The 22,921-nt window shown below is 56.5% G+C and overlaps 1 protein-coding gene across 2 annotated transcripts; it reads left to right on the forward strand.

Moving 5' to 3' along the window:
* The first annotated feature begins 372 nt into the window (after nt 1-372).
* On the forward strand, nt 373-21,889 carry STARD3 (StAR related lipid transfer domain containing 3). Of its 2 annotated transcripts, none has more exons than XM_054088541.1 (15): nt 373-497; nt 6,621-6,900; nt 10,196-10,273; nt 10,537-10,614; nt 10,704-10,757; nt 10,860-10,977; nt 12,085-12,183; nt 12,944-12,999; nt 13,810-13,902; nt 15,274-15,336; nt 16,395-16,490; nt 17,031-17,110; nt 17,516-17,620; nt 18,933-19,026; nt 20,877-21,889. In XM_054088541.1, the coding sequence occupies exons 2-15, from the start codon at nt 6,685-6,687 to the stop codon at nt 20,979-20,981; spliced, it is 1,335 nt and encodes a 444-aa protein (XP_053944516.1). In that variant the 5' UTR covers nt 373-497; nt 6,621-6,684; the 3' UTR covers nt 20,982-21,889. The 2 variants fall into 2 exon arrangements, with proteins under 2 accessions (XP_053944516.1, XP_053944515.1); XM_054088540.1 differs by lacking the exon at nt 373-497 and adding an exon at nt 5,708-5,835.
* The last annotated feature ends 1,032 nt before the right edge of the window (nt 21,890-22,921 follow it).

Here is a 22,921-nt window from a genome sequence, read left to right on the forward strand (position 1 = left end):
TTTGGAATGGTTCCTTCCAGCCCCATTGCCACCCCCCCATGTGGAATGGTTTTGTCCAGCCCCAATGATTCCCCTTATTTAAAATGGTTCCTTCCAGCCCCACTGACCCCCCCTATGAGGAATGGTTCCTCCCAGCCCCTATAGGGAATGGTCTCTTCCAGACCGACTGATTCTCCCCTATAGGGAATAGTCTCTTCCAGCCCTACTGACCCCGCCTCCCCCTTCATGGGGAATGGCTCCTTCCAGCCCCACTGACACCCCCACCCCCGATGGTGAACGGCTCCTCCCAGCCCCATTGATCCCCCTATGGTGAATGGTCTCTCCCATCTCCCCGCCCCCCCCGCTATGGAATGGTCTCTCCCCCCCCGCGGCCGCCAATGGTCGGCTCCGGCACGCACCTCAAGTTTCACTTCCGGGTTCGGAGGTCGCGGCGGGGCCGGAAGTGGCTTAGGAAGCTTCCGGCGGGGCCTGGTACCGGGCGGCAGCGGCGGCACCAGGTACCGGTACCGCGGGTTCAGCCCCGCTCCCGGGGCCTAGGGGTTCGGTCCCGGGGTTTCCTTGTTCCAGGCTGCCCGGGGTTCGGTCCCGGGGGTCCCTAGTTCCCGGGATTCAGCCCTGGGGGGGAGGTTCCTCGTTCTCAGACTCCGGGGGCTCAGCACCGGGGCTTCGTTCCTGGGGGGTTCCCGAGTCTCCACGTTTGGTCCCGGGTTTTCCCCGTTCCCGGCTCCCTGGGTTCCCCCATCCCCGAGCCTCTAGATTCGGTCCCAGGGGGGTTCCCAGCTCCCGGGGGTGTTCCCAGCTCCCAGGGTTCCGCGTTCCTGGCTCTTCAGGTTCGATCCCGGGAGGACCCATTCCCGACTCCCTGAGCTTCAGGCCCCAGGAGGGTCCTGGCTCCCCAAGGCTCAGCCCTGGGGGTTCCCCATCCACAGCTCTCCAGGTTCGGTCCCAATGGGGTTCCCGGCTCCCCAGGCCTCATCCCAGGGGTTCCCCATTCCCAAGAATCCAGGTTTTGTCCCGGGGATTCCCTGTTTCTGGTTCCTCAAGGCTCATTCCTGGGGATTCCCCATTCCTGGGCTCCTGGGGTTCGGTCTTGTGGGGTTTCTGGCTCCTTGGGGTTCAGTCCTGGGGGCTTCCCGGCTCCTTGGAGTTCGGAACTGGGGGGTTCCCAGCTCGCCGGGGTTCAGTCCTGGGGTTCCCCATTCCTGGCTCTCCAGGTTTGGGCCTGGTGGGGCCTGTTCACAGCTCTCCAGGTTCTGCCCCGGGGGGGACCCTGTTCCCAGCTCCCTGAGTCTTATTCCTGGGGTTCCCAGTTCCCAAGTCTCTAGGTTTGGCCCCAGAGGGGCTTCTCCATTCCAGGCTCCCTGATGCTCAATCCTGGGGGTTCACCGTTCCTGGCTCTACGGGTTTGGTGCCAGAGGGTTCCCTGTTCCCGACTTTCCATGTTTCAGCCCTGAGGGTTTCCCCTTCCCGGCTCCCTGGGGCTCAGTCCCGCAGTGCTCCCAGGGCAAGAACCCTCCTGCACGTCCAGGCAGTCTGTGTCCCTCGCTGGGTCCCAAGTCGGGGGTCTCACACCCATCAGAGCCCCCTGGGTGGGCAGACAAGGGGCTGGACCTGAGGCTCAGTGCAGGCTGTGGCTGCAGGGAACCATGCTGGTGCTGAAATGTTCTGATAATTAGCGTAGAGATCTAATGAGGAGAGTGAGGTGGATCAGGGGAGCTGCCACACCAAGAGCCGCTTCGTCCAGATCTGTGGACACAGCTCCGAGGGAAAGGACCGGGGCAAATGGGCTGCAAGCGAACACAGCTCCGGGGAAGTGTGCTCTTCACACACCCTCTGAGTTTCCCTGTTTCTGACTGGGCTCCCCGAGAGTCTCTGCCCACACCTTGCACCTGCGTGGACCCTGAACTCATCCAGCAGCAGCTCCCTGTCTCTTGCAAGGGTCACAGACAGATGAAAGCTGTGGCCCTGATCCTCCTCGTCACTCCGTTTTACCGTGCTGTCACCTGGGAGTGTTGTGCCGGGAGCCAGCCTGTACTGGGTCTGGCAGGGCAACCCTTCCAAGGATTCAGATCAGCCCCGGAAGGTGCTTCAGTTCTGGAGTCCTCAGCACAGGAAGGATATGGAGCTTTTAGAGCGAGTCCAGAGGAGGGCTGGAGCACTTCTTGTATGAGGGGAGGCTGAGAGAGTTGAGGTTGTTCAGCCTGGACAAGAGAAGGCTGCGGGGAGACCTTAGAGCAGCTTCCAGTACCGGAAGGGGCTCCAGGAAAGCTGAGGAGGGGCTCTGGATCAGGGAGGGCAGGGATAGGATGAGGGGAACGGTTTTCAGCTGAAAGAGGTGAGACTAAGATGAGATCTCAGGGAGAAATGTTTCCCTGTGAGGGTGGGGAGGCCCTGGCCCAGGTTGCCCAGAGCAGTGGTGGCTGCCCCATCCCTGGAGGGGTTCAAGGCCAGGTTGGATGGGGCTTGGAGCAACCGGAGGTGTCCCTGCCCATGGCAGGAGGTGGAACTGGGTGGGCTTTAAGGTCCCTTCCAACCCAAAGCATTCCATGATTCTCTGATTTTAAGGAACTCTCCAAATGGATGCAGGGACAACTTGTGGCGGAGCTCCATGCTGAGCCCTCACCACAGGATCTGGAGGTGCTCAAAAACCAAACAGCCCTGGCTCTGCAGGGTCTTGGCTACAGATGTGCCAGGGAATCTTTGGTTTGTTGAAGACACTGGGTCATCTCCTGGCGTTTTGGGCTTGAGGTTTAGCGTCTAGTTCTATATGCACCTTTATTTAAAGGCATCTCTCTGTGTAGGAAGCTTGGCCGTGTGTTAAGGGAAACACCCATGGCTGGCGCCCCTAAAAGGCTCCGTCCGGCTCCATCTCCTTGTGTTTTCTCCCCTGGTGCAGCCGTTGCTGCAGAGGCTGCAGCTTTCAGGAGAGGTGACACAAGAATTAGTGGTAGAAGTCATCATGTGAGCTGAGAAGAGGCATTAATGGGAAGTCGGGGGCGCGGGAGGAAAGGAGAAGAAGCGCTGTCACAAGATGGAAAGGCTTCTTGCTGTAAGAGGTGTCATTGACATGCAAACGTGTGCTAATGAGGAGCGTGTGATTTGAATCTGAAAGCTGAGAGTGTGGGGAGGGGGTGGCACTGAGGAGGGGGTGGCACAAAGAAGGATTTGGCACTGGGAATGGGGTGGCACAGGGAAGGGTTTGGCACTGCGAGCTTTGCTGGGCTGCTCTGGCCTTTCCCAGGGTTGGGTTCTGCCTCGGCACATCCCTCGGCACGCTGGGATGTTGCTGTTTTCCGTACAGCCTCTGCAGCAGCGTCCGCTGGGTATCGGCACTTGGTGTTGTCTTGGGATTTCACCAGCCACCTCTCCTCCATGCTTGCTTCCCGCTGGGATTTGCTTGCTCACTGCCAAGGGTGGCATCGCAGGGCCCTGGGGTTGTTTAGCCTGGAGACGAGGCTGAGGGGAGACCTTATTGCTCTCTGCAGCTCCCAGAAAGGAGGTTGTGAGGAGGTGGGTGCCGGGCTCTTCTCCTAAATGAGAGGATGAGAGGAAATGGTCTCAAGTTGCACCAGGGGAGTTTAGACAGGATATTAAGAAAAATTCCTTCATGGAAAGAGTGGTAAAGCACTGGCAGAGGCTGCCCAGGGCTGTGGTGGAGTCTCCATCCCTGGAGGGATTTAAAAATGCTGTGACTGTGGCACTTTAGGACATGGTTTATTTAGCACGGTGGGCTTGGGCTGATGGTTGGACTGGATGAGCTTGAGGTCTTTTCCAACCATCGTGATTCCATGATCGCTTCTTGTCTCTCTGCAGCTCCTCCCGCTTCCCCCTCAAAACAAGTCTCGCTACCAAAAAGAACCCAAATCTTTCCTCTGAGGCTCCAGAACCCCTTGGTTTTGACCAGAAAAGCCCTGAGGCCTCCCTGATCCCTGTGCCACTTGCGTTTCCCTGGCCTGTCGTGTCGGCTGTCAGAGCTGCACTCCTTGAGAGCCCCCGAAAGCGACTCGCGCCTCGGCAGCCGGTGCGGAGCTGCGGGGGCTGTCTGAATGCATAATACAATGCCGGAGCGCTCAATAATTTATCTGTCACCCAGAAACAGGCACATTTCTGCACGCTCGCATCAGCCCCTGCTCTTTTTGCTCTGAGCTTTCTGAGCCTGATGGAACAGTTCCACTCGGGGGGGAGGGAGCTCACCTGGGCTTCTCCCAGTCTGTCCCATGGTGCTCTGAAGGTAAAACCCTTGTTGCTTCTTCTTCCCCAAGTGTTGGTTATTGCTGGTTGGATTGGGATGAGCGTGCGGTGCTAAGCCTCACCAGGAAGTTGAATAACAAGGGGGTTTGGGCAGGTTGACTTGCACAGGGCTCATTCCAGCTGCCATCCTCCACTGCATCCCCATCCTCTGCCGCATCCCCGGCACCGCAGCGCAGCCCCAGCGCTTCTTCAGCATTGAGGGAACGTGACCGGCGAATCTCACAGGGTGATTTTAAAGCGCTGTGAAAGTTGCGGGGGGGCTGTGTAAGTGGAAAGCGGTGTTTGAGGGACACAGCGGTGACACCCTGCCGAAGCGGAGCAGCAGCCCCGGCCCGCGGCGATGCATTATTCAGTGCTCACAGATGTCTTTAACTTTTCTCAGTTCGAGATGGGCCCCCTCGCTTCAAGCAGCAAAGGGGCTTCGGTCATTGCAGCTGATCCAAAGTGACAAGTATTCCAGTTCCTTCCAATGTGCCTCTGAGAGAGACTTACAGGGATTTGACAAGGCTCCAACTTTGTTCCCTCTCCAGCCCCGGCACTCCCTGGGGTCTGGGATCACAGAAGCGTGGAGTGGTTTGGGTCAGAAAGGACCTCAAAGCCCATCCAGTTCCAACCCTCCCGCCATGGGCAGGGTCACCTCCCACTGGATCCAGTTGCTCAAAGCCCCGTCCAACCTGGTCTTGAATACCTCCAGAGATGGGGCAGCCACTGGATTCAGCAGCTACTGGTGCGGGGACCCAAAATTGCCCCAGATCAGTTTGTACTCTGCGCTTGCACTGGGCTCTGGTGGGGTTCGGCCGCACCCCAGCTTCACTGGCCACGTGGGTCACCCCTTCCCACTCGTCTGGGCACACTCGGGGCTCTTTTCCTCAGACAGTGCGTAGCTAAAACCTCCTGTTGTTGCAAGCACGATCTGTTGTAGACAAACCAACGTCACTGAGATCCTGGAGGACGCAGAACTGCTGGGGAAGTCGCTAACACAGCAAAAAATTTGCTTTTTGGAGACAAAATGTCCTTGGGCGGGAGCATTTTGTGCTTTTGCCACAAGGGACTCAGAGGTGGCAGAGCTGGGGACTGACAGATCCCTGGTCTGACCTGTTTTGGCATCCTCTTTCCTTGTTTGTCTCTAGCACGCTCCATTACTGTAGCGACTTCCTTGTGCCGTGCTGACGGAGAGGAAGAATTTTAATACAATGGTTGGCATGGGCTGTTTGGGAACAACGTTCAGCCCTCAGCACCTCGCTCGCGCCGGGGCTGCGTGCCTGGCACTGCCAGCTGCTCCGCTAGGATTGAGCCACGCTTGCCCCTGCTGCCTTCCTGCTGCTCCACTTGGCTGGAGTTGGGCATGAAAGGCAGCCTCCTGCTCCTCCAGAGGAGGCCACGGAGATGATCCAAGGGCTGGAGCACCTCCTGTATAAGGACAGGCTGAGAGAGTTGGGGTTGTTCAGCCTGGAGAAGAGAAGGCTCTGGGGAGAGCTTGAAGCAGCTTCCAGGACTGAAAGGGGCTCCAAGGAATGCTGAGGAGGGGCTCTTGGTCAGGGAGTGCAGGATAGAGTGAGGGGGAACGGATTTCAGCTGAAAGAGGTGAGACTGAGATGAGATCTTAGGGAGAAATGTTTTCCTGTGAGGGTGGGGAGGCCCTGGCCCAGGTTGCCCAGAGCAGTGGGGGCTGCCCCATCCCTGGAGGGGTTCAAGGCCGGGTTGGATTTTGAGCTACCAGATCCAGTGGGAGATGTTGCTGTCTATGGCAGCGGGTAGGAACTGGATGGGCTTTGAGTTCTCTTCTGACCCAACCTGTTCCATGATTCATGACGGGATCCGTGGCTGGTGGGATGCCTGGCTCCCGGCTGGTGCAGTGCAGGGAGGGGCTGGGTGGCTCTGGGATCCTGGGAACTGCTCCCGTTTGGATCACGGGCCTCTGTGGAAACACCCTGAGGCCCCTTTTCCTGCTGCCACGGCATCTCTGCCGGGTTTGCCATCTGCTGCTCTGATTGTAGCCGCCAGCTTGGCTCAACCTGCTGTGAGCGTGTTCAGGGTGGCTGCCACTGGGTTCCAGTGCTGCTTGTGGTGGCCCTGCGGTCACTGCAGAGCCCCGAGCCTTTCACAGCTGATTCTTCCTTCCCTGCAGTGATCAAGAGGGAAGGAAGGTCCCTGCCCGCACTGGCAAGCGTGGAGGGCCAGGGTGAGAGGGGGGAGCCCTGGATGCCTTCGCTTTGAAGAGGGAGGCTCTTTGGCAGCCCAAAAAGCTGGTATTAGCCTTTTCCCTCAGGAACTGTACAAAACAGGCATGATCTGATCCACCAATAGGAATATTTGCCCTGAGAAGATATTTTTGGAGACCTGAGGGTCCCCTTTGTGTCTCCCCACAGGTGACACCCTGTCTTGGCCGATGTTGCCCCAGTTGACGTAGGACCCAGGTCGCTTGGGTCGAGGATGAGCAAGCCGACAGACCTGCAGCACGACCTGGAACGAAGCCTCCCAGCCATAGCGTCCATCAGCACCTCATTCTCCCAGAGCCAGGGCTTCTCCCCGTATTGCTACTTCTCTCCGGAGAAAAGGAAAGCCATCTCCGATGTGAGGCGGACCTTCTGCCTCTTCGTCACCTTTGACCTGCTCTTCGTCTCTTTGTTGTGGATAATTGAACTGAATGTAAGTTGGGGGAAGCAACTCTGTTGAGTCTTTGCCCTTTTAAGTTGTGCTTTGTTAACTCAGTTCCCTCTGCTTTAATTGCTCCATTCCAGGAGTTTCGGGCCAAGTCTTTGTTTGTTCTTCCCAGCGCTCTGCTGATTTGTGCTGGCTGAGAAACCCCCGGCATGGTCGGTGTAAACTAAAGTCCAGCTTATTTCCTGCAGCCGGGCCCTGTTGTGGCTGTCCGGGGTCGTTAACACGTGTCGGGCTCCGTGTTGTTGTGTAATGAGATCTGGGGCCCGTGGAGTCACCAGGTTGAGCAGTTGGCCAAGTTTCTCCCCTCCTCCCCTTGCCTTGCATGTTTGCCAAGCAGCTGCCGGCTTTGTCTTGTTCTTGGAGCACCGAAGGAGCGAGGTGGGATGTGTGGACCCTCCTCTTGCCCATCCCTCTGCTGGGCAGAGATGAAAAGGCCCTTGAGCTTTGCTCCCAACACACCCGTACTCGTCTCAGCTTCGGAAAGCCAGAGGCGAAGGGAAACACAGGGGGCTCGATCCTCTCCGGAGTGTTGTCATGCCTGTGCGGGCTGCTGCGTTTGCTCGGTGTGTCAACCGTTGCAATGAGCAGGGAATTCCAGTTTATTTACCTCAATTGGAGCAATTCCCTGGGCTGTATTTTGTTTTATTTTCCTTGAACTGGTCCCAGCTGGATTCAGCTGAGCTGGGGGCAGATTTCAGGTACTGCGTGTACTCCCAGGGAACAGCCTGAGCAGAGATGAACAGATAGACCCCAGCGCTTCTGCCCGCAGCCCTGCCGGTGCCTGGCTTTTATTTATCAGCACTGCATCCTGCGCTCACTTAGCAGCTTTTATCTCTGCCCTCTTTATCTCCTGGGTGTCTGCACCTAACAGATTGCCAGCAGCTCCCTCGCCCTGCCCACATCGAGCTGAAGAGACCCCTGCTCCCCTCCCCCTTAGGAAAAAGCATCTCTCAGCCAACATTCCAGCCATGCCGATGGTGTCCTGGACCCCGGCCTCCTGCTCTTGTCCCGGCTCTCTGGAGAGGTGCTGTCTATAAATCAAAATATCCAGCCCCGGGGAGATAAATCTGCCGGTGCGGTCACCAGGGCAATTCCGAGTGCAGAGCTTGCAGGTAGCCATTAATGAGTGACTAACTGCTGATATTTGGGCCCTGGGCCGAGATGCTGCATATTTAAAGCTATTAGGAGAGCTTATTTGCCTAGTTATGAAGAGCAATGATTTTTATATAATGACTAATGCTTTTTTTATCAAACCGTTTCCTTCGCTGCGAGATAAGCTGAGCAAATTGACCCTCGTTAAATGTCTGTTGCCTGCAGACTGTCATCCTGCGAGCTCACTGCTCTTAGAGACAGAGAGATGCTGCAGACGGTGGTTCTTCCTTGTTCTCTGCAGTGGCCTGTGTTTAAACACCTCGCAGGAATCGCAGTCCAAAGCCTTCCCTGTCCCTCATTCCTCCTGCAGTGTCTCATAGCCACATCCCGGGTCAGAGAATAGGTTGTTGGTGGCAGCAATAGTGTGGATCTGGCAACATGGGCAAGGTCCTGCACATGGGTCAGGGCAATTCCAAGCGTAAATCCAGACTGGGCAGAGAATGGATTGGGAGCAGCCTTGAGGAGAAGCACTTGGGGTGCTGATGCATGAGATGCTCCACACAAGCCAGCATTGTGTGCTCGCAGCCCAGAAAGTCAACCGGGTCCTGGGCTGCATCCAAAGCCATGGGACCAGCAACGTAAAAGAGGGGATTCTGCCCCTCTGCTTCGCTCTGGTGACACCCCACCTGGAGCCGTGTCCAGTTCTAGAGCGCTCAGCACAGGAAGGACATGGATCTGTTTGAGCAAGTCCAGAGGAGGCCGCGAAGATGATCCAAGGGCTGGAGCACCTCCTGCACAAAGACAGGCTGAGAGAGTTGAGGTTGTTCATCCTGGAGAAGAGAGGGATGCAGTGAGACCTTAGAGCAGCTTCCAGTATGGAAAGTGGCTACAGGGAAGCTGGGGAGGGGCTCTTGATCAGGGAGGGCAGGGATAGGGTGAGTGGGAACGGTTTTCAGCTGCAAGAGGGGAGATTGATGTGAGATCCGAGGGACAAATGTTTCCCTGTGAGGGTGGGGAGGCCCTGGCCCAGGTTGCCCAGAGCAGTGGTGGCTGCCCCATCCCTGGAGGTGTTCAGGGCCAGGTTGGATGGGGCTTGGAGCCCCTGATCCAGTGGGAGGTGTCCCTGCATATGGCAGGGGTGGGACTGGATGCTCTTTGAGGTCCCTTCCAGCCCAAACCATTCCATGATTCTATAAATCGCAATCCAAAGCCTTCCTTGTGCCTCATTCCTCCTGCAGTGTCTCGTAGCAGAGTTCCGGTGTAGGAAAGAGGTGTTTGGTGGCAGCTCAGCAGAGCTGAGCAGTAATGCAGAACTGCTCTGTCCCCCTCTCCCAGAATATTAAGCACGAGCCCTGACCTAGAGGGACTGTTTCCCGATGGCTGCCTCTTCTGTCCTTGGACAGTCTGACGAGAGGGTGCCAGGACACCAAGCTGCCAAGAACTGGCCTGAGATCCACCAACTTGTTTCTCACAGATCATCAAACAGCTGTCAGCCTGTACCAGCTTCCAGGCCAGCTGGGCTGCGTTCAAACCAATAGCCTAAAGGTGAAGCATTTGTTCCAGTTACCTGAGCCATCCGCTTCCTCATAAACAGCGATTCCAGGCCCCTGAGATCAGGATTTATGGAGTCAAAAGGACCAGGGCTGTCAGACCCCAGATAGTCTCGGGGTGAGGCAAGAGAGCTCATCTGTGAGCTTCCACGCAGCCAGAAAGCAGTTTTGACTCTTCTGGATTTCCTTGCAGTCCGTCTGTATCTGTCTACCCCTCGTTCTCCTTTTCTCCCTCTTCCCCTTTGCCGGTACAGTTGACTTCCTCTGTTGGATTTCCTGGAGTCGTTGTCTGGCCCTGGGCTTTAGGCTGTTAGAATTGTGGTGGGCGGCACTGGATGTGCAGAGCCAGAGGAGCAGTTCCCACATATCCAGCGTTTCATTTACTTGCCTGCTGCTCCGGCTCTGGCTACCAGACTCGCACTCCTCGCTGTGAAACCAAGGGTGAAATGGGCCGTTGTATCCTCCCACAGTCCTGCCTTGGCAGACGAGCCCGTGCCGTGCCGGCAGCAGGCATTTGTATGCCCGATGCAGAACCTGACCTGGCAGTAACCTCCAGTCACCACTTGGCCAGGCTCCTTCTACCATTAGTTTCTTATCAGCGCACTCAATAGCTTTGTGGTTTCCTCTCTCCCCTTCAGACGAAGGATGGCATCCAGAAGAACTTGGAGAATGAAATCATCAATTACAGATTCAAGACCTCTTTCTTTGATATATTTGTGAGTATCCCAGATTGTGGCAGGTGAGGGAACAGCTTTGGAGCTCAGAGTGGTGCAGCCAAAGGGAGGGTCTGTGTGTCAAGAGGGACAGGGTCTCCTTGTAGCCTTGCCCACCTCACTGAAATCAGGCAAATCTCAGCCTGTCCTGACCCCGTTTGTGCAGGCAGCGATGTCCTCGGAAGCTGCTCCTTGTCTGTGTCCTCCCATCACCTGGCAGAGGGACAAGAGCATTAACAAGTGTCGGTGGCTCTTTGTTTTTAAAGGTCTTGGCTTTCTTTCGGTTTTTTGTGTTGCTGCTGGCCTACGCAGTCGTGAAGCTCCGCCACTGGTGGGTCATCGCGGTAAGAAGGCAGTTTTTCCTTTCCTGTTTTTAGTTTTCTCATTCCGCTTGGAGTTTGCAGAGATCTGAAATGCATACATTTATTTTCAGGTCACGACATTGATATCCAGTGCCTTCCTGATTGTGAAGGTCATCCTCTCCGAGGTTGGTTTCTGTGGGCTCGCAGGGAATTGCTCTGTGATTACTTGGCGCTGCTCTTTTCCCGTTTGTGTAAACTGTCTGTGCTTTCTGCTTTCTTCCACGCAGCTTCTGGCCAAAGGAGCTTTCGGCTATTTGCTTCCTATCGTCTCGTTTGTCATTGCCTGGTTAGAGACGTGGTTCCTGGATTTTAAAGTCCTAACTCAGGAAGCAGAAGAAGAACGATGTAAGTGTTTCGCTCCTCTCTGATACGAGCTGGCAGATCAAACCACCAGGCCTGGGGTTTCTGCTGCTTTGGCAGCACCTTGACAGAGATGACATTTATGGAGACGTGATCTCCAGGCTGGCTGTGATGGGAAGTGCTTGACTCAATTCTGGTATGGTATATAAGCTCCTTCAGGGGAAGAAAATACCAGATTATAAAAAGCATCTTTTAATTGAGTGGAGAAAAACGTGCCAGATTCCCTAATGTCTGAATCCCGAAGCCCAGACGGGTTGGAAACAAGAGCTCACCTCCCCATCAGAGAAGCTGTTTTGAAACAGTGGGATGGATGCCAGGCGGACTTTTGGACTCTGATATCTGTCTTCGGATCTGGGCTGGAGACCTTTCCGAGCAGGATTGCTTCAGTCCCGGAGGTGTCGCAGGGGTGCAGCGTTGAGTTACGGTGTGTGTAATCGTACAGCTTCTGGTTGCTGAGCTCAGAGTAAACGGAGATGGAGCCTGACCTAATGCTTTACAAATTGCCACGCTGGGCACCTGGAACTTCCAGGGCTCCTTCTAGGGAGCGGCTGCTCAGCCTGGGCTGGCACGGCTGCCTGTTCCTAAAGCAGCAGAAGGAATTTGTTGCTCTCCCAGGTTCAGCTGAGGGATGAGGACTGGGAAATGGCACGTAAACGAAGGAGTATTTGTCAAGTGGGGCTCTGTCAGAAATGCACTGCCTGACTGGAAAACACCAGAGGATGTTTGGGTCTTGCAAGGAGGCTTTAAGATGAAAAATGATCAAGTGTTTAATGCCTCTATTGGATTAGGCTCAGGTTCCAAATTGCTTCCAGGGGAAGCTCTTATTTAATTAGATGCTTAATCGCCTTTGGATTTGACAGGCAAAAGAGCCCATTGATCTCCATACAGATAAAATGTCTCAAACAAAAGATGAGGCAATAGGGGCTGAAAAGCTTGTGGGCTGGCTGGTGTCAGTTCGAGAAGACCGTCTGTGCCTGGGATAACGTGGCTGGGAGGGCGATTGAGTTGCAGTGGATGTGGTGGGGGTTCCAGGACTCCTTGGTGTTGAAGTGTCGGGCTCTGTGTGTGTAAAACCTGGTCTTTGGTTCGCAGGGTACCTGGCAGCCCAGGCTCCAGCCTCTCGCGGCCCACTGCTCTACCCCAGAGCCCTTTCCGAGGGGCAGTTCTACTCCCCGCCAGAGTCCTTCGCAGGTAGGACCTGCTCTCTTCCCCTTCTACCGTCTCCTTGCTGGGCTGCCTCACTCTCCAGGCTCATTCTCCTTACACTGCTCCTGGGTCTCCTCACCTCCATAATCGTTTCCCCCACTCTAAGCTCTGTCTCATTATCCCAGCCCTTGGCAGGGCCTCCAAGAACTGACACTGCAGAACAGCCTCCCCTCTCCTCGCGCTGTGTCTGGGCACAGGAGGTGCAGCCACGCTGTCTCCCTGCCATTTGTAGAGCTGAGTCGCGCTCAGCCCCGCATACCTGACTTCAGCTCTGTGGGAAACCAGAGCCTTTTGTGATCTTGGGATTAAATGCTCATAGCTGTGGCTAAAGTACTTGAAAAGTGCTGCCCTTGGGATGAGGGCATGGGGGCAAGTTGCCGCAAGCAGGTGAGGAGAAGAGCTGGCAGTGTGCCGCTGCCCTGTGACACCACCTCGTGCTGGCTCCGGAGACCTTCCATGCTCAGAAGCGAGGAGACGTCAGCCGGAGCAGTTGTCTCAGTGTAGCTGACACCCGGTTCGTGCTCAGCCTTCCAGAGAGCAGAACAGTGCCTGCCCAGCCGGCTGCAATGCAGAGCCATTCGAGGAGGCAGGGCCTGGGCTGTGTTGGGGTCATCCCCACTGATAGCCCTTCACATCGGATAGGGCGCTGGGTTCAGACACCATCTGTTCCCAACGAGAAGGTCAGAGGGAGGTTGTACAAGTGGGGTCTTCATCGGCTGTGCGCTAATTGTCTGCTCCCTGCCAGGGTCGGACAACGAGTCGGATGAGGAAGGCGCAGGGAGGAAGGTGTTGACAGCTCAGGTAAAGAGAAGCAGTGTGGCGTGAGGCCTGGTGTCTTTGCCCGTTGGCTTCAGGTTGATGCAGGGCTGTGGGAACCTCTGAGAACCCCACAGCACCATTGGGGTGCTGTATCCGCAGAGTGCCCGAGCCTGCTGTCCCTCATTTCACAACCTTCTGCTCCAAGGGCGTTTGGCTGAGGAGCTCTGCCTGCCCCTCAGCTGTTCCCTGCTCTGGTGGCATCGTGGCTGCTGCAGGAGGGGGTTCCAACATTATCCCAGTCCCAGAGCTACGTTCCTTCCCCTGCAGCATCCCGCAGAGGTGGAATTCTGGCTCTTCTCCTGCCTATTCCATCTCTCCCCATCTCTTCTGTCCCTGTTTACGTGGTCACATACTGGGAAGGTCATCCTCTCAACTGTCCCCGCTGCACCGTGGCTCACAGAAGGATCCTTTGCTTTCCTGAAGCCCGGCTGGGCACAGGCTGCTTTGTGCTCTTTTCCAAGTGGTTGTACTGCCGTTCTGCCCCAGTTCTGGCACCTCTACCAAAGGAAGCTCTGCACATCTCATAGTCCTTTGCCTGCTGGAAAGCCTTACGTTAAGGCAGGAGACTCACTGGTAGACGCAGCTGGTGTGTGGATGCAAGCCAGGGCAGGGAGTGTGACTTTGAGCTCCAAAATGAGGCCACTGTGACCCAAATTAAGAGATTTCAATGGTGTAGTGATGGGAGATATCCCTTTTCCCTCTGCCAGCCCTGGAAGTTCGGGGTAGAAGCGTTGTGCGCCCACTTCAGGCTCTCTGCAAACCCAGCTAATGAAATGTTCCCTTCTCTCCTAGGAGAAAGAGTACGTCCGACAAGGCAAAGATGCAATGGAGGTTGTGGACCAAATCCTCGCTCAGGAGGAGAACTGGAAGTTCGAGAAAAACAATGCAAGTGTCCCCCACCGCCCCACCTGCCGGGCAGCGAGCACGGATGGCTTAGCGAAAACGGGAGGACAAACGAGGCTTTTGAAACCTCCTTGCGACATGAAAAATTAACAAGCGTTACAATTACCTGATTGAATTAGGAATCTATTCCAGTTCAGTTAAATGTAAAATCCCCTCTTATTTAATTAGACGTTTAATTGCCTTCCTGTTTGACAGGAGAGAGCCCATCACTCCTCCCTCCAGACAGCAGGCGGGCAGGGGTGGACGGTTCACCTTTGGAGCTGTGGCTGCTGGGGTGGGGTGGAGTGGAGGCACGCTGGGCGTGCGGCGCTGCTGGGGGGGCCCCGTTTCTGCGGGTTCTGCCCTTGCTCCACAGCAAGGTGCCTTTGGGCGTGCTGGGGAGACCAAGGGGAGCTGGGGTCTGGCCTTTCTGGGAGCCCACATAGGAGCAGGAGAGTGTGGAGGACAGAGTGCTTCTCCAGAGATGTTTGTGTCCCCTGCCTTTCCCCAGGACAGGAATCTCATAAGTGTTGGAGTGTCAGTCGGGGACGTGTTTCTGCCTCGCATCTTTCCACTGTGGCTTTGCCAAAGGGCTCTGCAAGTCACGCCAGGCAGCACAGAGGCACACAAAGCCAAGCAGGCCATGCCCTGCCTTTTTTTCTTGCCGCTCTGGTTCATTCCTGGGCTACAGTAGAGTTTTTCTGGGGTACCTAGAGCTCCTTTCTCTCTCCGAAGGGCGGAGAGAAAGGGGCAGTGTCTCTGCACCCTAAACCCAGCCTTGCTTTCTGCTCGTGGGCTCGCGGCACTGTTGGGGTGAGAATCCTGCAAACTGCAGTCTCATCTGGTGTTTAAAATTCCCCTGTCAAGTGATCCATTGTGTGATGCCAAACTAGCTGGGCAGATTGTTTTCTTTATCCAAAGGGGGGAAGGATTTAAATAGACTAATCAGACTTTAACACAGGGCTAATGATGAAAGGTTATCATCTGTCCATCCCTAACCCCTCCAGGGAGGCTCTTCTCAGATGTAGGTAACAACAGCAGTGTTGGCAAACTCACCCGTTTCTCTTACCCTGGTGTTGGTAGCTCGCTACAAAGAGAATTTGACCTTGATGGGGAGTTTGCAGGCTGGCACGGGGCGGATTCTTTTTCTGTCTCATCACTGCTGCCTCTCTGGGTATTGTTTTGTTTATGGAAATGTGTGCGTGTGCATCTGAAACGTGCTCAGTTCTGGGGTCACAGCCTGGGCAGCGGGGGACGGTTGGGGGCTGGAGAGGGTCCTTCCGGCTCCTGCAGCCGCAGTCTTTGCAGACTGTAGCCTGTAGAGAAGCGATTTATTTTGCTCACACAAATGTTACTTTCTTATTTCTTGCACAGGACTTTGGTGACGTTGTTTACACTTTTGAAATACCTTTCCACGGCAAGACCTTTATTTTAAAGGTAAGAACCTTCCTGGATCTCTTCCATAGCCTGTGCAAAGGCGATTGAAGTCCAGGCAAAGAGCGACTGCTCTGCTCAGAGCCACGGCTCAGCTTTCATCCTCTTTCCTGCCCCTGGCAGGCCAGGTCAGGCTGCAATGCACACTCTCTTTGCTTGAGACAGATGAACCGCGCTGCATACTCTAGGGAATCTCTCCAGGAAAGCCCCTTGGCTGGCAGACAAACTCCCCAGCAAATATGCTGGGCCCTGGTCTTTGCTGGTAGAAGTGGGAGCAGGTGACTGCAAGACTCGCTTCCAACCCCAGCATCTAGGACTAATCTGACCAAGGAGGCTAATTGCAACTAATTGCCAGCAAGACCAGGGCTGAGCGTGCGTCTGCTGCTGCCTGGCATTGAGAAGAGCTGCTCGGAAGTGCCTTGCTCCATGCCCTCTCGCTGGAGTGGCTTGGCTGTAAACCATGCTTTAATGAAGCATTGGTGCTGCGGTGGCTTTTCTTTGTTCCAGTGCATATGTTGCCTCGCTGGCAGGAGCTCTGTATTCGCGAGGAAAAGCTGGATGGTCCCACGTTACTGCATTAACCGTTTGCCTCCAAAGATCCCCTGTCCCGTGGGGACGTGGAGACATGAATGTTGGCTGTGCTAGAGCTCAGAACAGCTTCTCGGTGACTTCGCAAAGCGATTGCATATGCAGCGGAGCTGCTGGTAAAGTCAGGTGAGGGTAGGAGAGGAGGCAGTCAGGGTCAGCCCACAGGTCTGTCTCTCTCTCGCTGTGTTGCAGACAGACAGACAGACACTTGCCCTCTCTTTACACCTCGTCAGGCGGCAGCTCAGTGACTGCTGACATCCAAGGTCTGCTCTGTCGTCTTATTCCACGTGCACCCTCCAGGCCCCTGGGAACAGGGCAGAGAGGTGACAGCCTTGGCTTTGCCTGCACTCGAGCCTTGCCACTCCCCTCCTATATTATCCCAGTTGTTCTTTGTGATCTGCCCTGTGTTCCTTAAAAATAATCATACCGAGTTGGGGCTGGGGGCTGGCTAACTGCTCTGTCTCTCTCCTCAGGCTTTCCTGCAGTGCTCTGCTGAAATGGTTTACCAGGAGGTTATTCTCCAGCCTGAGAAGATGATCCTGTGGAACAGAACGGTGGCAGCTTGCCAGGTGAGCGTGCCGGACAAAGATGGCTTAATCACAGGAGCTCCTTGGAGCGGAGAGATGGAGCTTCCCAGTCCAACACCGGCTGTCAGCGGTGCCCAGGCCCTGCTGGAGCTTAGCTGGATCCGAATCACTGAGGCGTTAAATCTCCGCTGCTCATCCGTACGATCCGAATGCTCTGTGGTAGCCAGCTGCATGCGTGTGCCCATCCAAAAGCCCATGAGGTGGGCAGGGAGATGGGCCAGCAGCTGAGCCAAGCCGGCTTTTGCTTGGGAGGGTTTGGGTGGTTTGTGCTGTTGGATCTGGAGGCAATACCCATGCCCTCTCCGAAAAGCCGAGTGGCCCATCCCAGGGCAGGAGACAAACCTGTGCACTCCCTGCCAAAGAGCTCATCCCCCTCAGCCTCCCACCAACTGCTAAAGATGCTCTGGTGGCTTTGAATCCCAGTGCTGTTTTAGGGGAGGGTCCATGTAACCCAGCTGTTGGCACAGACAGATGTGCAGGCGCGGTCTGAAGAAACCTCTCTTCTCTTTTTCCCCACCCCAGATCTTGCAGCGGATTGAAGACAACACGATTGTCTCATACGATGTGGCAGCCGGGGCTGCGGGCGGTGTCGTTTCCCCAAGGTCAGTTTATGCCACTGTCTGCTTTGTACTGAGCCCCTAAAACCCCTCCTGAAACACAGAGAGAAGCATCTGACAGTAGTGAGAGCGCTCTGCCCTGGTTCTGCCGCTCCTCACCGGCTGGCAGCTTCTTCTCCCCACAAGGCACGGCTGGCTGACTGTGCGGGTACCGCTCCCAAAGGCAAGGAGCCCCTGAATTCTCCTCCTGACATTTCTGGCAAGAGTCTCGGAGCTCAAAATCCATCTCAGTCAGTCAGTCGGTCTCTCTGATAACAGTGCTGCACTGTGCTTTGTCCGTGTGTTGACATACCTCTGCCACCGCCTTTCCCACCGCTTCGGAGAGCAGGATCTGCTCCTTCCAAGTCCTGTTGCACGTTTTAAAGCAGTCAGCACCCTTTCTTTGCTTAGGGATTTTGTGAACGTGCGCCGAATCGAGAGAAGAAGAGATAGATACATTTCCTCAGGGATGTCGACCACGCACAGCCTGAAGCCTCCGCTCTCCAAGTATGTCAGGTAAGAGGCAGGCTCTTTTTTTTTTTAGCTGGTATCTGACACACGCGCTTCTCTTAAGCTTAGGGCAAAGAGCCACTTAAATGAAAACCCTGCTGTCTTTCTGGCAGCGTTTGCAGGAAGCTAATCTATTTGCGGAGCTAAACCTTGCTTCCCTTGTTCTTCTTCCTTTGTTAAAGAAACTCTCCGTGCTGTTCAGTGTTGCCCGGGCGTTTCCCAGCGCAGGGGAGTGGAGAGTGCTGACCAGTAGCACAAACCCCAAGCCAGTCCGCATCCTGTTTATATAACAGTTAATTCCCAAACAGGGCCCGCTGCCATTTCGGAGGGGCAGTAAACAGCTGACTGTGGCTCTCTTTGAGCCTCTCAAATGCCTTTTGCCTCTCGTAAGCCAGTCCCTTCCTGACTTTAAAGGCTGCGGACATTGAGAGATGGTCCCATGGGTGAAACAAGCTGCGTCAGGATGGACTGGCTCCCAAAGTGTCCACGCGTCTTTGGCTTCTCCCCTTCCAAAGGGACAGCTTTGCCCGGCTGGTGATGGATCTCGGTGGGATTAGTCTCCACAAACAAGGGCTCCTTGTTACTGTCTGCTCCGGTGCCTGGGGCCCAGCTGTGCCACTGCGCACGCTGACTTTGTTTTTCCTAATAATCTGGTTAAAGTAATTGACATTTTAACTCAGAGCCGTTATAGCTGCCTCAGTCTATTTAAGAGTCGGGGACTTCAGGGCCTAGAAAAATCTTTTTACGGATGTGTGCAGCAAGAATAGTGTGTTCCTGAACAGGGAAGGGAAATGTGTATTTGGGCTGCCTGTGCAAGCACAGCTCTGGTCTCTGAGATGGATCAGCTGGTGCAGAGAATGATCTGGGGGCTGCAGCGATGAGGCTCCTGGTGCCGAGCCTGTCCTGACTGCACAGGGTTTCCCTGGCTGCTTGGCTTTCCCGCGACCTGCTTGTTTGCACCCATTTCCACAGGGTTGCGCCTTGGAAAACCTCTCTGCTGTGAAGAGTCAATGTCGGCTGCGCTGGCACGGTCCAGAGGCAGAGGCTGCTTCTCAGCCCACGGCCCTGCGGCAGCCCTGGCACCGCCGCTGCCGAGGCACCTGTGGGAAACCTGCCCTGCCGTGCTTGCCCGTGTGCCTGCAGCCAAAGCAGGCACCTTCCCGCGCTCTCTGCGCATCTGCTCCTACCCCCTGGGCTCCAGTCCTCGCTGCCAGGCGGAGGCGGTGGCTGCTGCTGCAGGTGCCAGCGCAGGATCGGTGCCGCGCACCCCAGAGTGTCAAGAGAACAGCTTTAACTGTATCCTCTTGCTTCCCTGCAGGGGTGAGAACGGGCCTGGAGGATTCATCGTACTGAAATGTCCCAGCAACCCCAGGGTCTGCACGTTCATCTGGATTCTCAACACGGACCTGAAGGTAAAGGTGGTTCTTTGCCGATACAGCCGTATCCTGTCCCCAGCAGAGCTTCCCAGTGGGCTCCGGCATCCCCTGTGCAGCGCGGGCTGCGTGCCGAGGGCCAGCTCCGCTCCCTGCAGCTGCTGTCCTGCTGGTTGCTTCCAAAAGCGGCTCTTTATCAAAGGCTGCCCTGAAAGGACTTGAGTTTTACTGGTGGAGGTTAAACACTACCTGAAAATCACCCTCTATCCCCGTGAAACTGCCCCAGTGTGAGGGGGAGAAGCTCTTCCTTACCTGGCAGAGATCTTGCTTAGGGGTTTCATATCTCCGCGTGCAGGAATTGAAAGAAAGGAGGTTTTTATCCTCTTTATTTTTATTCTCTTTTTTGGGGACTGAAAGTGGGGCATGTGAAGTGTTGTCTGGCTGCTCGCTGCTCCCAGGACCCCACCAAAAGGGCATTTCACCCATCCTGGCATGCCCGGCTCCCAGACACTCTCCCACAAACCCCACCACCCCTGTGTCTGCCCCCCAGGAAAAGGCACTTCAGCTGTAAGGGATGACCCAGATCTGTAGCTCTTTGCGGAGCTGCACGTCGAGTCCTCACTGGTGGCCCAGACGAAAGGCAGAGCATGAAGGGAGTCAGGGTCGGGTGGATGCGGGGAGCAGAGCTGGCCCGTTTTCTTCCTCTGCTGAAGGTTGACGTGGTAACGGCGCTGCAGCAGCGAGCACAAAGGCTCCATTCATCAGCGTTTTGCTGCAAAGCTGTGCGGCCCCCTCCCCTCCCACGTCCCTCCCCACAAAGTAGATCCACTCCTGCCTGCCTTGTGAGACACTTGGAAAAGGATTTGCAGAAGCATTTGCCAGGGCAGCGAATGCAGGGCCGGAGCAGAGCACTGCCTCCGGTCCCTCTGCCCTGGAGATGTGTTTTCCTTCTTGGCTTTGATGCCTCTTCCGCCCTTCTGTAATGAGTGCTTTGGAAGGGGAAACGAACCCACTTGGTTGTGCAAGATGGGATTCGGAAAGGAAAGATATTCCTTGTGTTTCCCGGGCCGGAGAGCACTCGCCCACTGCCTGCCTCCGCTGCTGGAAGAAATGCCGTAGCGGCCAAGCTATAAATAACCTGCCTGCTCCCACCATCTTCCTGAAGGGCTCTGCTGGTGCCCAGACCCCTCTTCTCCACTGTCTTGCTATTTCCTTTGGCCCCGAAGGAATATTTATAGCACATGGCTCATCCCTTCCTGCAGCCAAGGGTGAGAATTACACACACACGTGTGTGTGTGTGTTTGTGTGTGTGTTTGTGTCCGTGACGGAGCTTCATCACAGAGCTCATTTTAGGGAGGTGCCTGAAATGGCCTCTGGATCAACAGGCCCAAAATCTCCTGCCTTTGTGTCAAAGGGAAAACCTGTTACAGGGTAAAATCTCTGCCTCCCGCCCTACTGGAACCCCCAGATCCAAAGCGGGGGGTTCTGCTGTGCCTACCAGACCCCCCAAGCTGTCCCTGCCTGCACCCAGGAACCCTCCCCTGCCCCAGGACCCTGCACGAGCGCCCAGCGTTGCTCCCACCCTCCCTCAGCTCCCGTCCCACGCAGAGGCAGGGATTATATTTTTTATGCATTTCACATAATAGAGCACGGGCCGAGGCGGTTGAGGTTGAGTCGTGCAGGGCTTTTTTAGAGAAATCAAAACGCTTTTCAGTTCCTCCCCCGGAGTAAAGCTCCCCGAACGCGGCAGCTCCCCGCTGCGGCGCTTGTACATCCCTCAGCTGGAGCTGACATTGCTGGGGTGGGATAGGGGCCAGCTCGACACCCCAAATCCGACCATGCCTCCATGCTGCCCTAACTCACGTCTCCGTGCTCTGCTTTCTCCACAGGGCCGCCTGCCGCGTTACCTGATCCACCAGAGCCTGGCTGCCACCATGTTCGAGTTCGCCTTCCACCTTCGCCAGCGGGTCAGCGAGCTTTCTGGCAAGCCGTGAGCAGCGGGGACCTGCCCTCGCCGGACATTCCTCTGCGGCCGGGGACAACCGGGAGCGGCCACTGCGGCCCCAAGGGCCTCGCTGTGGATCCCCAGGAGTGGATCCCCCATCCTAACAGCACTGAGATGAGGCTGGGAGGGGGCTCAGTCCCTTCTCCCACCATGGTTCCTCCTCACCGGGGACTCTAAAACCACTGACTGTTGTGTGCCAAACCCCTCCCCTGCCTCCTGTGGGTCTGAGCTCACCCTGCCCCTCACGCAGGGGTTGGGGGCTTCTCTGTGACCCCCCCAGACTCCTGTTCTAGTGCCCCAGGAGAGGGATGGGCTGGAGGAGGCCACGTTGGGGTGAGGACACAGCTCCGTCCGCTCTTGCTGTCCAGACAGAGTCCCATGCCAGGCTCTTGTCCCTCTTCACGGCCATTGTCCCCGCGGGGCTGTGCCCCCCACCCCACTCCCTGCAGGAGGGGACGCGGGGGGCCACGCAGGGGCCATTTCAAGGCTTTTCTGTGGTGCCCAAACCCGCCCTTTGGGGCTTGGCTGAGCTCGTCCCCCGCCTGCCTGCAGCTCCTGGTGGAGGCAGAGCGTGATTTGCCTTAAGCAGAGACTTTTTATCCTTTTTTGGGGGGGTGGGGGATGGCGGGGGCGACTGCGGCTTCTTTCTACCTGCGAGCGCCGGTGCCGTGTTCTGCGCTATAAATGGAAGCAGCGCCAAGCCGCCCGCACGCGGGGGTGCACGCCAGCAGCGCTGTGGGGAGCACCCACACCAGCACCCCCCCCAGGTTCTTTTGCCCTCCTGCACCCTCCCTGGAGCCCGTCCTGGGGGTCCGGACCCCCCTGGTGCCGGCGAGGGGCGATGCCTCCAGCTGACACCCGTCAGAATTAAAAGCCTTGCACTGTTTGCACCCCCTTAGCTTCCAGGTGCCATTTGGGATCTGGGTGAGTAAAAGCTTGGAGGAGCGCTTCTCTGTCCAGGGCGTGAGTGACCACGGGTCTGGGGCCACTTGTAGCCCCCCAAGGCTCAAAGAATGATTCCTCCAGGCTCTTGTGGCCCCCATCCTCAAAGATTGGGTCCTCCAGGCTCCTGTGGCCACAAGCCTGGGGCCAACTGTAGCCCCGCCAGGCTCAAAGAATGGGTCCTCCAGGCTCCTGTGGCCACAAGCTTGGGGCCAATTGTAGCCCCCCCCCAGGCTCCTTGAGCCACGGGCCAGGGGTCTCCTTGTCCCCACCATCTCACGGTGGCACCAGCAGCACCGTGAAGCTTCTGTGTCTGCACTGATCCCCCTCTGTTAAAGGTTATCCCGAACATCCCCCAACCCCACGTTGTCCCGTCCTGGAGTGGGACCACCGCCGGCTGGAGCCCCCGAGTCCCCCTTGGGCAGCAGCCGCCACCCGCACCACGGGAGCCCCGGTGTTGGCACCCAGCGGGCGCCCGTCTGTTCGCAGCCCCCATCTGTTGGCCCTACAAATAGCCCGGCCTAGGGGGGGCTCGTGGCCACCACCCCATTGCCCTTTTGCCCTTGGGGACACCCCAACAGCCCTGCGAGGTGGCAGCGTGTGGCCACCAACACCTCCGGAAGCCGTCGTGTTTGCTGGTCCCAGGGCGAGTGCCAGCGTTTTCGCTGGTCCCCGGGCCAGTGCCAGCACCGCAAGGGGCAGGGAAAGGCCAGACGTGCCCTGGGTGGGTGCCAGGGGGGGGTCCTGCCCGCCGTGTCACGTTGTCCCACATCCCACTGCGGGGACACAACCGCGGTCAGGGGGGTCCCACCGCGGCGGGGCAAGAGGCCGGCGGGCACATGGGTGTGAGCGTGGTGGGATGCACACGGGGTGACACCACACGTGTCCCCGGTGCCACCCCCTCCATGCTTTGCTCCGAGAGGGTCCTTGGCACCTTTATGTCCCTGCGGTGCCAGCGACACATCCCAAAATAGCCCGGACGGGGCT

This window comes from Cuculus canorus, chromosome 25 (genome assembly GCF_017976375.1).
Source record: "Cuculus canorus isolate bCucCan1 chromosome 25, bCucCan1.pri, whole genome shotgun sequence".
Classification (NCBI taxonomy): domain Eukaryota; kingdom Metazoa; phylum Chordata; class Aves; order Cuculiformes; family Cuculidae; genus Cuculus; species Cuculus canorus.

Excerpts from the sequence above, each read along its gene's own strand:
- STARD3 (XM_054088541.1), top strand. The coding sequence starts at position 6,685 with ATGAGCAAGCCGACAGACCTGCAGCACGACCTGGAACGAAGCCTCCCA. Across the intron at positions 10,274-10,536 it reads CCTCTTTCTTTGATATATTT|GTCTTGGCTTTCTTTCGGTT; the intron begins GTGAGTATCCCA and ends TTGTTTTTAAAG. Across the intron at positions 10,758-10,859 it reads TGAAGGTCATCCTCTCCGAG|CTTCTGGCCAAAGGAGCTTT; the intron begins GTTGGTTTCTGT and ends TCTTCCACGCAG.